Genomic DNA, 17405 nt, shown 5'->3' with positions numbered 1-17405 from the left:
ATATTATCCTATCACAGCATTATACACTTTAAGGCAGATCTTGAAATGTTCTTTTTGATGATGACTGTGACATCATTCCTCTTCAATTTGTCATTCCTGGCATTGTAAACCATGTAACTGTCAAATTTAAAATGTCCAATACCAGTCCATTTAATCTCACTAATGCCTAGGATATCAATGTCTATGCGTTCCATTTTTGACCATTTCCAATTTTCTTATATTCATACTTCGTACATTCCATGTTCCAGTTATTAATGTATATTCACAGCTGTTTTACTTCATTTGAGTTGTGCCTCATCAGCAAATGAAGGTCCTGAAGGCGTTACTCCATTAGCAACATCACAGTGAGTTCTAATTTGAAGTGGCAGTTCTTCCTTGCCCAGTCACATTTTGAGTGCCTTGCAACCAGAAGGGCTCATCTTCCAGCTACATATCTGACAATATTCTGGTGTTCCACATCCTGTTTCAGTATTCAATAATCTGGTGCTGAATGTGTTCCAGTGCTATTCATAAAGTTTTCAGAGACTATTCAGTAGTAGTCCATTTCTTCATCGTCCTAGTCTGTCTTCATCTGAAATCTCAGTTGAACCCTGTCCATTGTATGTGACTCTGCTGATATTTAAAATACCCATGGCATAGCTTCCAGAATCATAGCAACATACAAGCCACCACAGTATGACAAACTGACATATGAGTGGTGGAAAACAAACCCACAAGAATGAAATAGGAAACCAGAGATATCGTGTATAATGAAGTCAATCAACTATAAAAGCAAAAAGAGGGAATAGTGTAGTTACAGTACTTCCAATGGCAAGGAAGTCAGGTAGATTTCAAGATAAACAGACTGCTTTAAGCAGAGGAAAAAAATTAACAAATTACAGGGTAACCTCAAAGAAAAATAATATACCTGCACATCAAAGTAAAAAAAGAGGAAGATCAGAAAGATTTCATAAACACAACAGAAATGAAAATGAAAAGAAAACCCCAAAACAAAATGAACTCAGCATAGAAAATTATATGGAAAAAAGAATTCAGCAGCATTACAAAAAAAACCCACACACAAAGAAAAAACGACAACACTAAAACACTAAATTCCTATTGATCATTATACTAAATGTAAATAAATTCAGTGTACCATTCAAGAGACAAAAAGAGCCGAATAGATAAGAATATGCTGTCTAAAAAAGAAATATCACAAAGATGGAGACAGCCTGAATGCCCATCAACAAAAGAATGGTTAAAAAACTTTGGTCTATACACAAGGTTGAAGAATAATGATGAATCTGTGAAACACCTCACAGGCTGAGCCTGAAGAACATTATGCTGAGTGATACTAGTCAGTCACAAAAGGACAAATATTATATGAGATCAAAGTTGTAAAGAGTTTGTTTTTTAAAGGTTTCTTCATGAAAGAAACTATCTGGTTATAGGGGGATGGGAGGAGGGAAAACTGTTCATGGGATAAAGGGTAACCATGTTAACCTAGGTGATATGGTAGACCATATACAAAAGGGAGGTTAGCAGAGGGCAGAGTAAGGTAGCGGGAGACAAGGAGGAATGCAATAGATAAATGGAATAGAGAGGTAAATACTGTTAACTGTTGGTACATGGAGGGGATTACAACCATATAAAGAAGCAAAGTATAGGATTTGTTGAATTTAAAACTGATGACTTACTCTGTAAACTTTCACTCAATTCACAATAAAAATTTTAAGAAATAATAATAAAATAAAGGAGAGAAAAGTGAGCACAGGGACACCACTACCACCAGGAGTCCCTCTCTGTATCTGCTCAATTCACCTTCTTTTTGTATTTCAAAAGAGATTGACTCAAGGCACAACCTAATCCTGGAAATGGCATCAAACCTTATTAGCATTATGTTGTTGTTAAGTGCCGTCAAGTGGGTTCTGACTCATAGTGTACCTGTGTAGGATTTCCAAACAGCAGCTGGTGGGTTTGATCTCCTGGCCTTGGGTTCAAACCAACCTTGCAGTTCAGTCCTCATCCTACAACACCACACCAGGACTCCTAGTAATATCACAGAAGTGAGGATTTACAACATAGGTTAATTACATCAGAGCAGGGCTTATCATATCAAATCACATCATGGGGATGATTGTATTATATTGGATCTCACCACAGGAGATTGCTACACCTTCACTGTCAAACCACTGAGAATCCAGGCGCAGCCCAATGGACACAAAACCTACCACAATGTGTTTACTGGGGCACTATGACCACCATGTGACTTTGTGTTAATGTTACAGTGATAACATTATAGCCCACCAGCATGTTGCACTAATTAGCATTGTTAAAACTAGTATAAATATTGCTTGTCACCAAAGTCAGTAGAACGCCATTTAAATCAGCCTAGCTACTAAAGGGGAGAGTTCTGGTATGGCATAAGCACTGAACTGCTAAAACCAAGGTCAGATGTTCGAATCCACCAGCCGCTCCTCAGAAAGCCTATATAGGATCACTATGAGCCAGAACCGACTCCAAGGCACTTAAGAACAACAACAAAGTTGTAAAGCGTGTCCAGGTAGTCAAAGTCCTACTAATAAAGGCTTTTCTTTTTCTTTGTTTATCTGGAGTGTTTGTTAATTGGACTCATTCACTCCAATTAATAAACACTCCAGAGATAAACATAGGACCCAAGCTATGGGGTAATAATATCATTCCTAGTGTTCAGGAAACAAGGAAAAAAAAAAAAAAATCCTCAACACATGAATAAGCAGGAAAATACGTGACCCATACCCTAGAGAAAACGCAATCAATGAAGAGCAAGTCCAAGATGACCCAACTACTGCAATTAAAACACCTACAAGACCCAAGGGATGGTCGTCAAAAAGTCTCAGAAATGTTTGTGCAAACTATTCGGTAGGACAGTTGGTTTCTATAAAAATTGGGGTTGCCATTCCAGAAGCCCTCAGGAATGCTGTTGAGACAAAATGAGAAATATTGTAGAGAAACAACGTGACCCTGGCTGTTCACACACTAACTGAAAGCAGAAACTAATACCTGTCCCCTTCAACACCAAGAAGGGAAAGGAAGGCATCAGCAGAACTGCTGGTTACCCTGAAATAAGTTGGTCTAGATCTCTAGCTCAGGGGTCTAATAAAGCAAAGATTTTATGTGTGTGTTTGAAGATTGTCTGAACTGTGTTTGCTATTTCTGTTTGTTTTGTCAGCTGAGCTGCTTACAGCTCTGGAAACTGAAAACACTGTACTTGTAAGTTGCAAGGCAAGGAGTTGAGCAGATTTCAAGGAGAAAAGGGAATCAGGCAGAATCAAAGGTGGGTGTCCTGGGCCTGAGGTAAAGCCTTAGAGGCCAAACCAGTCCCCAGCACAAAACAAAAAGGAAGTAGAACAGCTATTCAAGACCACTACTGAAATGCATAAATGCATACTGCAAAGCCCTGTGAACTGCCAGGTCGATGTTCAAACTCACCAGCTGCTCCTTGGAAACCCTATACAGGGTCACTATGGGTCGGAATTGACTTGATGGCACATAACAACAACTGAAATGCATAGGTACAAACCATCTCATCTCTAAATTTAATTTGCAGATTATCCTGAGAACTCAAGAGTTTTTTCATATCCCAGGAATTCCTCCTAATGCTATCCAGAAATGTGGACCCAGCTGAATCTTCCATATCGAAACAGTGCGTACCTTTCTTAAGAATCTTCTTCACCTTCACATAGTTCCCTTGTTTCACATATTCATGCAGCTGAGCTTCCAAGGAGTCATTTCTGAAGGAACCAAGCTGAACCGGACAGGGGACTGGAAGATTGACAGGCCGAGACATCCTGTTTGCAAAAGACAAAAGCAGGCTTATTCTAACTGACCCAGAAATGCAGGGAAGCAATACAGATTTCTTCATACTAAGAAAGCTGTCCACATTCATTTATCATTATCTAAATGCTCCAAGATTAACATTTATCCTGGATGTTATAGCTGAAATTGAAGAAATGAATATTGTTCTAATCAATTCCCAGGACTGAAAAAGAGATGACAACTAGAGAATGAGTCCTGGTGTAAGAATGTAGGATAAACACTGGACTGCTAACCGCAAGGCTGACTGATTGTTCAAAACCAGCAGCGGCTTCTTGGAAACCCTATATAGGGTCACTGTGAGTTGGAACCTACTGGATGGCACTAGGAAATGAAATTAGGAATAAACACATTTGTTGTATCATTAAGGTAATTAGGAGAATATTGGCTTTATAATGGGTTTTGTTACCTCCCTGTATGACCTTGGAGAAACTATTCAGCTCAGTAAGCCTGCATTTCTTCATCCATGTAATGAGAATAATAATAACCAGGGACTTGCTGAGAGGTTTAAAAGAGGGAATATGTGTAAAGTGTTAAGAACTGGGCCTGGCACCAAGCAGCTCTCTGAAGCTGTTATAAAGTTTTAAGTCTCCACATGTGGCATCCACGCCTGACCATCACACAATTAAGTATCCTAAATATGGCAGGTGCTGTGAAAAACCCCTCAAGCCAACTGCTGACATCACCATGCTCACCGCTGCTACCGACCACTACAGTGGAGGGGGTGAGACCCCACGGGTGTCTTTGCTGGTGGGAAATAATTCAGCGAATGAATTCACGGAGACTCTTTTTCCATCCAAAGATGTCTCTCTTTATTGCTCTAAGACCACAGTTTTTATTTATATCGTTTTACTACTTACATAAGTGTTTAATCAATGCTAGTTTTGGAAAATCAGTAATTATTTTCTTTACAACAATAGTCAGGGGATGTGTGTAATCACAGTTTCTTTGAAATACATCAGAAACTCTTAGTTCTATAGTCAAACATCTACATTTAATGATTCTTCTACCATATTCTGTTAGACTACTTATGCTTCACTAGCTACAATAATGGCTTTATTGTGAGGGAAAGGAAAGGACGTAAGTGTGACCACAACATTCTTTTTATTATCTGATTTCAATATATACCATCATAATGTTTCAAGTTAATCATATGTTCCTATGTGATCTTTTCTTATATCCTGTTTTTCTAACTCCTAGTGTTCTAACTATTATCTTCAGTATTGTGTGTGAGTATTAAGTTAACAATTTATTTCAAACAAGTGAATGCATTGTGGCCAAAATGCTCTGTCAAACATTACCTAAATGTGAATTCTACACAGCTAATTGTAACCTCTATTCTTCTGCCAACTTCTCAGAGCACAACGACTTTATTAAAACAGGGGTTGGGTATGATTATTAAAACATCATCATTTAGGTGTCTGCTATGGAAGCACAAGAAAAACACACATATATATATTAAAGCAAGAAATTTAAAGGCTGACTATAAATCTAGCTGGAACAACTCTGAGGGGCTTGCTCCCTTTGAAGCCAATGCCTCCAATCCGGCGACCTTTGTCACGCAGATTCCTTCGGAGTGGGCGTGACACACCGCCTAGCAGGGGAAGGCGCTCACTCCATGAGGAGGATGCTTCATTTCCTGGACTCAGCATGGGTGTCAGGGCCTGAGAGCTGTATGGAGAAGCACAGGTGCCACAGAAGACACATTCAGTGGACCTGCGCCAGCCAGAAGGCTTAAGGGATTTTATACGTTACTGAGAAGTAGCACCTTAATTTATCTACTGACAATATGTGTAAAGTGCTGATAAGTTAGTGCTTTTACTTGTTGAATGTAAAACTGACGTTTTGCCTTTTAACTTTTTCTTCATTCCCCATTAAAACCTTTAAAAAAAAAAAAAGTTAGTGCTTTTACCTTAATACTTCCTTTGAGATCTGGTAATATCCCAGATTGACTACAAACAATATCCTAGCAATCCAATAACATGGCAATGTTCTTAAGCAAACACTCAGAAAACATTTTTAACTTTTTATTGTGAATTGAGTGAAGGTTTACAGAGCAAATCATCAGTCCCACATTCAATAAATCAGACTTTGTTCATTACAATGATTGCAATCCCCCTCCATGTACCTTCAGTTCACAATATTGACCTCTATTCGCTTTATTTTTCCTCCCCTCAACCCACCCTGTAACCATCAAAGGATGTTTCATTTAGCAAGAAAATATTTTTTTAATCAGTTAATAGTATTTACCTCTATTCATTTTATTTTTTCCCCTCTACACCCCCACCCACCCTGTAACCATCAAAGAATTCAGAAAACATGATTGCATTTTAAATAAATATAAACAGAATCTCATATAGTAATTTGCCACACCCCACACCTCACCAGAACACCTATATTCTGCCTTCTGTTTCCAGGTATAAAAAGAGACATTTCCATTAAAATTGGGTTAGCTATTAAACAAAAGCAAGCTATTTCTTATGCAGACGGTTTTATTTAATGTCACTTAAAATTAACAAATGGGACAATTTCAATATTATAAAAAAGATTGTGGAAAACATTCTTAAGAAGGGAGTCCAAATTTACTTTCTCCACTTCATGTGTCCATTCAGTGGCCTGCTGGGATGCCAGTCCTCCTCACTTCCCTGACCCTGAGCTGCTTCCACCTGGACAGATGCAATGCGCTCTTCCAAGTGCTGTCATATGAGAATGTTCAGCTGCATGTGACACTGCTGCTCACTTCATCTGGTTATTAAATAGTATTTACACAAATAATACATGAATATGTTCTTCATGTAACATGTTCAAACGACACAGATAAAATTCCCCAGACTCACTTTAGTGCCAAGATGCAAGGCGTACTATCAACTCCTATTTTTTCACTACAAAAAACTCCAGAATACAAGCATCCTGAGAAAGTACAGACTAACATCTACTACTGAGTAAGTATTTCTGAGTATTCTAGTCTTTACTTCTTGTTTCTTTTCCAGCCATTCTCTGAGCAACCATGCCCCCTCCCATTTCTGTTTGGTACCAGGAGAGTACTAGACTCAACAACTAAGTAGGCTCAACATTGTTGTTGTTGTTAAGTGCCTTTGAGTTGGTTCCAACTCATGGCAACCCTGTATAGGGTTTCCAAGGAGCAGCTGGTGGGCTTGAACAGCCAACCTTATGGTTCGCACTCCAGTTTGAGTATTCAAACTGAATTAAGAGATCATCTGACAAACAAATTTGGTGCATTAGACACTACTGACTGAAGACCAGAAGAGTTGTGGAGTGACATCAAGAACAGCAGAAAGAAAGAAAGCTAAGCAAAAGGTCATTAAGAAGGCAAGAAAGAAAGAAAAGACGAAAATGGATGTCAGAAGAGATTTTGAAACTTGCTGTCCAGTACACAGTTGCTAAAGCAAATGGAAGAAATGAGGAGGTAAAAGAGCTAAACAGAAAAGTTCAAAGAGCAGCTCAAGAAGACAAAACCAAATATTATAACAAACTGTGCATACACCTGGAGTTAGGTAACCAAAAAGGAAGAACACGCTCAGCATTTTCAAGCTGAGGTAACTATAGAAAAAATTCAGGCCTCAAGTCGAAATATTGAAGGATTCTCAGGGCAAATTATTGAATGATGCAGAAAGCATCATAACAAGATGGAAGGAATACACAGAGTCACTGTACCAAAAGAAAATGGTTGATGTTCAACCGTTTCAAGTGGTAGCATATGATCAAGAGCTACTGATACTGAAGGAAGAAATCCAAGGTGCATTGAAAGAATTGGCAAAGAACAAGGCACCAGAAATTCATGGAATACAAATTGAAATATTTCAACAAACTGATGTGGCACTAGAGGTGCAGGGGTAGCTAGCTGGGAGGGGGAAATTATTGCTTAAAGGATACTGAGTTTCTGCGTAATGAAAAACATCTGGAAACAGTGATGACTGCACAACTTGGTAAATTTACTGTAATTAATGTTACTGAAAGGAGCTCTGGTAGCGTAGTGGTTACGAATCGGGCTGCTAACCTCAGGGCCAGCAGTTCGAAACTACAAGCTGTTCCACGGGAGAAAGATGAGGCTTTCTGCTCCCATAAAGATTTATAGCCTATGAAACCCTGTTCAGGGTCGCTGAGTCTGAAACAACTCCACAGCACACAACAACAACAACAACAACCGTTACTGAATTGTACATGTAAAAGTGGAGGAAATAGCAAATGCTTTGTCATCTATATTTTACCATAAATTAAAAGCAATATATCTCACCTGAATTTAGAGATCTGAAGAACAGATTTGATACATTAAACACTAAAGACCGAAGACCAAAAGAGTTGTGGAATGACATCAAAAACATCGTACATGAAGAGAGCAAAAAGTCATTAAGAAAACAAGAAAGAAGGAAAAGGTCAAAATGGATGTCAGAAGAGACACTGAAACTTGCTCTCCAGCACAGAGATGCTAAAGCAAATGGAAGAAATGAGGAGGCACAAGAGTTGAACAGAAAATTTCAAAGATCAGCTCAAGAAGATAAAGCCAAATATTACAACAAAATGTGCAAAGATCTGGAATCAGAAAACCAAAAAGGAAGAACACACTCAGCATTACTCAAGCTGGGGCAACTGAAGAAAAAATTTAAGCCTCTACTTTCGTTATTGAAGGATTCTCTGGGAAAATTATTGAATGATGCAGAAAGCATCAAGAGAAGATGGAAGGAATACACAGAGTCACTGTGCCAAAAGGAAATGGTTAATGTTCAACCATTTCAAGAGGTAGCATATGATCCAGAGCCAATGATACTGAAGGAGGAAATCCAAGGTGCAATGAAGGAATTGGCAAAGAACAAGGCACCAGGAATTGATGGAATAAAAATTGTAATCTTTCAAGAAAGTGAGATGGCACAGGAGGCACTCACTCATCTCTGCCAAGAAATCTGGAAGACCACTATCTGGCCGACTGATTGGAAGAGATCTGTATTTGTGCCCATTCCAAAGACAGGTGACCCAACGGAATGCGAAAATCATCGGACAATCTCTTTAATATCCCATGCGAGTAAAGTTTTATTAAAGGTAACACAGAAAGCAAGCATACATTGACAGAGAACTTCCAGAGGTTCAAGCCAGATTCAGAAGAGGCCATGGAAAGAGGGATATCATCGCTAATGTCTGATGGATCTTGGCTGAAAGCATCGAATATCAGAAAGATGTTTTTGCCTGTGCTTTATTGACTACACAAAGGCTTTCAATTGTGTGGATTATGACAAGTTAAGGACATCATTGTGAAGTATGAATATTCCTGAACACTTAATTGTGCTCATGAGGAATCCGTACATGAAACAAGAGGGAGTTGTTCGAACAGAACATGGGAACACTGAATGGTTTAAAATTAAGAAAGGTGTGCGATAAGGTTGTATTCTTTCACCATACTTATTCAACCTGTATGCTGAGCAAATAATCCAAGAAACTGGATTATATGAAGAAAAATGTGGCATCAGGATTGGAGGAAGACTGATTAACAACCTGCGATATGCAGATGACACAACCTTGCTTGCTAAAAGTGAAGAACATTTAAAATATTTACAGATGAAGATCAAAGAGGACAGCCTTTGGTATGGATTGCATCGCAATGTCAAGAAAACAAAAATCCTCACCATTGACCAGTAAACAACATTCTTATCAACAAAGAAAAGATTGAAGTTGTCAAGGACTTCATTCTTCTTGGATCAACTATCAACACTCATGGAAGCAGCAGTTAAGAAACTGAAGGACACATTGCATTAGGCAAATCTGCAGCACAAGACCTTTTTAAAGCGTTTAAGAGCAAAGATGTCAGCTTTAGGACTAAGGTGCGCGTGACCCAAGCCCTGGTATTTTCAATAACCTCATATGCATGTGAAAGCTGGACAGTGAATAAAGAAGATGGTAGAATTAGTGCTTTTTGAGTTGTGGTGCTGGAGGAGAACATTGGAAGTGCCAACATATCAGTGTTGTAAGAAGTGCAGATAGGGTGCTCCTTGGAGGTCAAGCGGGCCAAACTTCTCACGTATTGTCAGAATGGACCAGTTGCAGGAGAGAGATACCATGTTTGGTAAGGTGAAGAGCCAAAGAAAAAGAGAAAGAACCCCAGCAATCAATGAACCCAAGCATAGGAACAATTGTGGTGCAGGTCAATACCAAACTGGTGGTAACTATTCCCAACGCATAGAAGATCAAACCACGCCTACATCCCAAAGAAACGTAAGAAATAACGAAAGGGATAAAAACAGTCCTTAAAACGCTGTAGCTCGCCAAACAGTCTTACATTTAAGACATTATCAGGGGAAAGCGCGAACGCAGTCCCCCACTACCACAAATTATGCAGTCGAGTTTCCCACATTTGGGGAAATCGCAGGGGTCAGCACATCCGGAGTGCAATGGATAAGCCTCGCCCTGGGAAAACCACCTTCATGATCATGGTATCTCCCCTGCCAGGTAAGTATGAGTTGCTTTGCGCGCCTATTCGTTCACCTTCATCCTCAACTCACTGTAGATTCATGGTGATTTAAAATCTGCGTTCTTTCTGAGTCTCTATTCGAGACAACATCGTTCTTCTTATGATACAGATCGGACAACTTTCTTTTACATATTCGCTTGAAATAAGGAAGGCTATCTGTGCCCCAAGAAGGGTTTAACCCCCAACCAGCAATCACCGCGCCCCTCTTCTACATGTCACCGCCTCTTGTAATGATGTCACGAGCCTTCCAGAGGCCGCCTTTTGGCTTATCGCTTCCGGATGAGTCCGCGATAGCACGTTGCCTGAGGATGCGAGAGACTTGTCATTTCCAGCTGAGTCAGAAGAGCTTTAAACATTCATTTCGGTTTCGGGCGTATGGAAAGGTCGTGGTGCGTTTTTGTAGCAACCAAATGTGACTCCTCCCAGCAAAGCAGAGTAGTTTGGGAAGCGGTGGTGTGTAAGTGACAGAGATGAAGGCAGCGGAGTTGGTAACGCATAGTCTGAATCGCTGCTCTAGTCAGTCAGTCAGAGGCTTAGCCCATTCCCAATGTCTTTATGTTTCTTAAATTGTAAAATAGGAATACTACTACTGCTTTCCTACTTTACAAGGCTTTCTAAGAAAAAACGTGTGACGTCGCCAAGATTCAGATTTGCACAGTAGGAAGAAATATCTGGCATAACAAAAACCATCTTTGTTAATAAACTAAGAGCTGCTCTTTACAAACAAGAATGCATGACATTGTGTTTTCCCTTCTGCCCATGCCTTGGGACAACAAAAAATAAAACAATGGTTAATAGCAACTATAGAATCAGACTTTAATGCTATTTCCTTCATAGTCTACATGATTTCTTAAAAAGTTTTAGCTTGTTTTATATTTTATATAGTGGAGATTATTTTAAATTAGGACAACAGTGTAAAAAAATATACACACACATACACAAAATTCAACCAAAAGCCTGCTATAAAATTACCACTGTTAACATTTTGAACTTACATATAGTAAATTCCAGTTTCCTATACGCTTGTGTAGCGTAGTGGTTACGAGTTGGGCTGTCAACCTCAAGGTCAGCAGTTCAAAACTACCAGCGGTTCCGCAGGAGAAAGATGCTGCTCTCGTAATTTTCAGCTTCAGAAACCCTGTGCAAAGTCACTATGAGTCCGACTGACTCCATGATACTTATCATCATACATCTGAAGGGATGTATGGAAGTTTCTGGAAAATTTTCACTATCTTTTCATTCAATTTTTCAGTGAAGTTTTAGGAGCCTCCCCATATTTTTATATTAATTTAATATGATTATACTTCACATGGAGTCCTGGTGTGGCACTGCTGGATAATGCACTGGACCACAAAGTCAATTGGAACCATAGGGTCAGCAGTTCAAACCTACCAGCTGCTAGGTTTCCAAGGAAACCCTACATACAGGGTCACTATGATGGAACTTCACAACAAAAAACAATAATACTTAAGATGCTATATTTTTGTGTTTTGAATTACTCATTTTGTTACACACTAGACTATGTTTGTTAGGTGTCTTGAGTCATTTTCAACTCATAGTGACCCTGTGAGAGGACTGCCTGCCCCCTAGGGTTTTCTAGGCTGTAATCTTTACAGGAGCAGATTGCCAGATCTGCCTCCCACCCAATGCAGATGTTCATTAAATACAATTCCTGAGGGTTTTTATTGCAGAGATCTGAAGTTGAAAAATGCAGGGCCAGGGCCATTGTGTGTCAGAAGGGAGCAAATCGGTTCTGGCCACAGAGTTACAGTTTCCTTGTTGTTGTTAGGGGCCATCGAGTCGGTACCGACTCATAGCAACCTTATGTACAGCAGAATGAAACACTGCCGGATCCTGGGCCAACCTCACTATTGTTGCCATGCTTGAGTCCATCAATGGCTGCCACTTGGTCAATCCATCTCGTTGTGGGTCTTCCTCTTTTTCTCTGACCCTCCACCTCACCAAACATGATAGTCTTCTCCAGAAACTGGTCCTTCCTGACAATATGTCCAAAGTATAAAAGAAGTTTGGCCATCTCGGCCTCAGGGGACATTAAAGGAAACGTTAGTCTTTACTTTGAAACATACTTTTTTTTTTTTATGTTTTATTGTGAATTATATGATAGTTTACATAAGAGAACCTCAGTTCCATATTCATTCCATCGTATATCATTACATTGCCATGGTTCCAATCCCCTCCATGCATCGTCTTCTATCCTAGAAGCCTGTGCTTTACACTCCCCCCTCCCCCCTCAGTCTTCGGCCCACAGTTCCTCTCCCTCTCTGGATTCAAAGTCCCCAGCCGCTTCATCCCTCCATGTCATCATCTCTGTCTCCATCTCAGGCATCCCCAGTTCTCTGGGTGGGGTCCCCGTTCTCGGGTCTTATCCATTGGTGGTCCCAGAGACCTCTGCTCCTAGACTGGAGAAATAATCTCTCTCTTCCTTGCTACAAAACATCTACCCTTGCATTTCCAATCCTCACAATCCGTCTTGATAACCATTATTCACTACCGTATTGCACGTAACCCATCTGTATTTCATTTCATCAGCTCCACCTATACAAATTGGATAGTACTCACTGGTGAGAATTCTGCCTTCCTCCATGCCCCCTAGGTCTAGGTTCCCTCTTGAAAGCTTGTAAGCCAGTTACTTCTTGCCTTTGTAGTCCCTCCCTCGCCATTTGGGTATCCAATGTCCAAGTTGCCCCTCTGTGTCTACTCTGTGTGTGGAGGGGGTAGGAATGTGAAACATACTTTTAACAGCTAATAAAAGTTTTCTAAGCAGTTTTACTGGGCCCTATGAAATGAGTTGTTGTTGTTGTTGTTAAGTGCCGTTGAGTCGGTTGAAATGAGTAAGTGAAATTAATTAGTATTTAACAGCACTGTATGAATATGTTCATCCCTGGATGATAATTTGTAATCTGTACTCCACTTGCTTAAGCAGTTAAATATGGCCCCAAACCAAGTTCTTCACTAGTTTATTCTGTATTTGGCATCATTCTGTTAGAAAGGATAACTTTTGCTTAGCTTTTTAAAGATTCTGACTTTAGTAATTGGCCCATATTTGAATATGGTATTTACTGAACTTATTCAGGCTAGAGGACTCCTTGAGACCATGGCCTCCCAGTTGATCTTCAAAGGACCCCCTGAATCCACCTTTAAACGAGCAGTTTAGCCCAAAGAGTAAAAATTGTCACCTTTGAACCCCAGTCACTGTGACCCTGAGACCAAAATCATAATATGGTGCCAGGCTACCGCAGTTTACTGCTCTACTGAAAGAGAGGTCCTGGCTAGAGTGAGAGAAAAATGTGGAACAAAACTCAAAATCATAAAAAAAGACCAGGCTTCCTGCCCACCTCCCCAAATGATAGTCCTATAGGTGAATAATAACACCAGGGAGAAAAGCACTCACTAGAACAATAAACCTTTAAGAGTTCAAAAGGGCAACATTTGCCCAGGTATAAGCTTAGAAGGCATGATGGGATAGGAAAGAAGAAAGGGAAATGATAAACACAATAAGTGGTAAATTATGGGGACAAATTGGAGAAGGCCATCATGTTTGGTAAAGTTGAGTATCAGAGTGGCAGCAGCAATGGGCTCAATTATAGCAATGATTGTGAGGTTGGTGCAGAACTCATTCTGCGGTGGCACATGGTCACTATGAATTGGTACCAACAAGAAGACACTGTGAGAAATGTCCATATTTAGGACATCAAGATGGTCCATATTTAGGAATAAAGGATGCATGAGATTGCTAGACCAGACAGGTTGTTGATTCACACCCAGGAATAATATGTAAGCAGGATGAACTGGGGAAAGAAATCTGTTCTAGAACTTGTTATTATGTGCCCTGGAGTCGGTTCCGACTCATAGCGACCCTGTACAGGGTTTCCAAGGCTGTAAGTCTTTATGGGAGCAGAAAGCCTCATCTTTCTCCCGCGGAACAGCTGGTAGTTTTGAACTGCTGACCTTACGGTTCACAGTCCGATTCGTAACCACTACGCTACCAGAGCTCCTTGTTCTAGAACTAGGAACTTTAAATCAGAATACAGTCTAAAATGTAAAGACCATGGGTGCCATTACGGCTACTCTGGAGGGAGGGAAAATGGGACGTTTGGTGTAAAACTCCACTGTTGTTAACTGCTGTGAAGTCGGTTCACACCCATAGTGACCCCGTATAGGGTTTCAAAAGAGCGACTGGTGAGCTTGAACCGCCAACCAGTTCCAAGAGCTTTGCAGTTTCCACGTTCTTAAGTACTGTGGAGTCGGTTCAGAGGCATAGTGACCCTGCATAGGGTTCGCAAGGCTGCAAATCTTTACCAGAGCTTTAAGCTTCATCTTTCTCCCGCAGAAGAGCTGGCAGTTTAGAACTGCCGACCTTGAGGTTAGCTCCTTGCAGTCTCCGTTGTTGTTGTTGTTAAGTGCCGTCGAGTCGATTCCGACCCATAGCGAATAGGGTTTCCAAGGAGCAGCTGGTTAGCTTGAACCACCGACCTAGCAGTTCAAACGATTTTGCAGTCTTAAGCATTAACCCACAGCGCCACACCTAATATAAGGAGAACTGGAAGAGAGGCTTTTTCGAGATGGCAAACCGTTTGCACCATCTAGAGGCTTTGAAGGTGACATGTTGTTAAGTGCCGTTGAGTTGTTCCAAATAATATCGACCCTGTGTATGCTTGTTCTCCTAAACAATGCCTGTGGGAATATCCTAGCACAATGGCAACAAAAAAAGTGGTTATGTTTGAAAAAGACCCCATATTTAAATAAATATTTAAAAACCTTGCTTCAGTTTGGCTCAGTCACTCTAACAATTTATGTACAAGCCTTATTAAGCTAGAGGTAAAAAAAAATTAAGTCCAAAAACCCAAATCCAATGCCGTAGACATACAGTGTCCCTACCAAATAGAGCTCATGGAAACACCGTTCAAGAAACCAAAGACATATGTTGTTGTTGTTATGTGCCCTGGAGTCGGTTCCTACCCATAGCTACCCTGAACAGGGTTTCCGAGGCTGTAAATCTTTACGGAAGCAGAACGCCTAATCTTTCTCCCGATGAACAGTTGGTAGTTTCGAACTGCTGACCTTTCGATTCGCAGCCCGATTCGTAACCACTACTCTACCAGAGGGCAATTCTGCCACGCAAGACCTCTTTATAAAGTGTAGAAAAGCAAAGATGTCTGACTGAGAACTAAGTGACCCTAACCCCAGTCATGGTATTTTCAATATCCTCATTCGCGTGTTCAAGTGGGACTGTAAATGATAAAGACCATAGAATAATTGATACAATTCATACATAGGACAGGGTCCTGGAGTGGCGCTACGGGATAATGCGCTGAATTGCAAGAGTTGTGGGTCGGAACTGACTAGAAAGCACTTAGTCTCCTTAAAACACCATACCATCTCTTAGTAGAGAAATCAAGCAAATAATAATAAAAGCTCAACTTTTGCCAGTGCTAGAATCAGGGAGCTCTGGCAGCGTAGTGGTTACGAACCTCAAGGTCAGCAGCTCGAAAGTACCAGTTGCTCCGCGGTCACTATGGGTCTAAAGTGACTCGATAACACTTAACAACAAAGCTTCAAAAAAAACCCTCTAGGAGTCAAAACCGAATAAAATAACAAACATGCTTTGTTATATCACAGCGCAAATTTCCCCAGATATTTACTAGGAAATATTATGTTCAAATAACAACCTAAACTCAGGAAATACTAATATTGTCTGTCATTTAAAAAAACGTTATCAGGGGATAGCGCGAACGCAGTCCCCCACTACCACAAATTATGCAGTCGAGTTTCCCGCATTTGGGGAAATCGCAGAGGTCAGCACACCCGGAGTGCAATGGGTGAGCCTCACCCTGGGAAAACCACCTTCATGATCATGGTATCTCCCCTGCCAGGTAAGTATGAGTTGCTTCTGGACCTGGCACTACCCACTACTGGGTACACCACTTTAAGGTACGGGTCCTTTCGAAACAATGCTAATCTGGCTTTATTTATATATCGCGACTAAAGTCACAAAGCAACTCAGATTATCGCATTTATAATTTAGTATTGTTACTAGAGATGACCCCGGCAACTCTGTCCCCAAAAATGCAGATCCGAAATGCACCGAGTCCTTAATCTACATATTCCACCTCCCTGCGCCACGTCACTCGCAGGCGTGGCGACTGTGTACCTATCCCCGCCCTTTCCGGCAACTTAATTATTCTTTCCGCTCTGGCTTATGTAAGTGATGTGGATTGGAACATTTTCCTGACAGTACCAGTCCATTCCCTTTAATGTCTGTAGTTGTTATGTGCCGTTGAGTCGGTTCCGACTCATAGCGATCTTTACGGAAGCCGAAGGCCTCATCTTTCTCCCTCGGAACAGCTGGTAGTTTTGAACTGCTGACCTTAAGTTTCGCAGCCCGATTCGTAACTACTTAGCTACCAGAGCTCCTTCGTTGCTATCAGTGAAAACCGACCTGATCCCACAGCACTTACAATAACAGCGTATAGGCAGTACTGCTATATATAGGATAACACAGTGGACCGCAAGGCTGACTTGAACCGCATGATTGGCGATTCAAACTCACAAGTCGCTATGAGTCAGAATCGACTAAACAGTACTAAGTAACAGCATTTAGAGACTCCTGGTGTGGCAGATGTAAGCACTGGACTGCTAACGGTAAGGCTATACAAACCATAAGGTTCAAACCCATCAGTGCTCCTCCGAAACCCTGTACAGGGTTGTTACGCGTCAGAACAGACTCAAGGGCACTTAACAAGAGCGTGCACTTGAGCGGACCTATGCGAACCTATTTTAGTTTTAGTCGTCAGCCTATTTCATGCCTTCTCTGATACCTGTGCTGAGATTGCAATCATTGTAATGAATCAAGTTATATGATTTGTTGAATGTAAAACTGATGATCTGCTCTGTAAACCTTCACTCAATTCATAACAAAAAGCTTTTGAAAAATGTGTTGTAAATCCTAACCTCTATTCCTATGATGGAGTCCTAACCACAAGGTTGACGGTTCAAACCCACCAGCCACTCCTCCTAAACCCTATTGTTATTATTAAATGCTGTCAAGTTGGTTCAGAATCACAGCATCCCT

The 17405-nt window shown here is 40.7% G+C and overlaps 1 protein-coding gene across 1 annotated transcript in view; it reads right to left on the bottom strand.

Annotated features, from left to right (window-relative positions):
- Nucleotides 1-3808, bottom strand: part of TEX14 (testis expressed 14) — a 135434-nt gene extending 131626 nt beyond the window's left edge. The window contains exon 1 of the mRNA XM_006833635.1: nt 3673-3808. Coding sequence (XP_006833698.1) covers nt 3673-3808 — 136 coding nt within the window. The remainder of the gene's footprint in view (nt 1-3672) is intronic.
- Between the last annotated feature and the right edge of the window lie 13597 nt (nt 3809-17405).

This window comes from Chrysochloris asiatica, unplaced genomic scaffold (assembly GCF_000296735.1).
Source record: "Chrysochloris asiatica unplaced genomic scaffold, ChrAsi1.0 scaffold00007, whole genome shotgun sequence".
In the NCBI taxonomy this organism is placed as follows: Eukaryota; Metazoa; Chordata; class Mammalia; order Afrosoricida; family Chrysochloridae; genus Chrysochloris; species Chrysochloris asiatica.
Note: the sequence above shows the minus strand (reverse complement) of the source record. Positions and strands in the feature narration are given on the sequence as shown.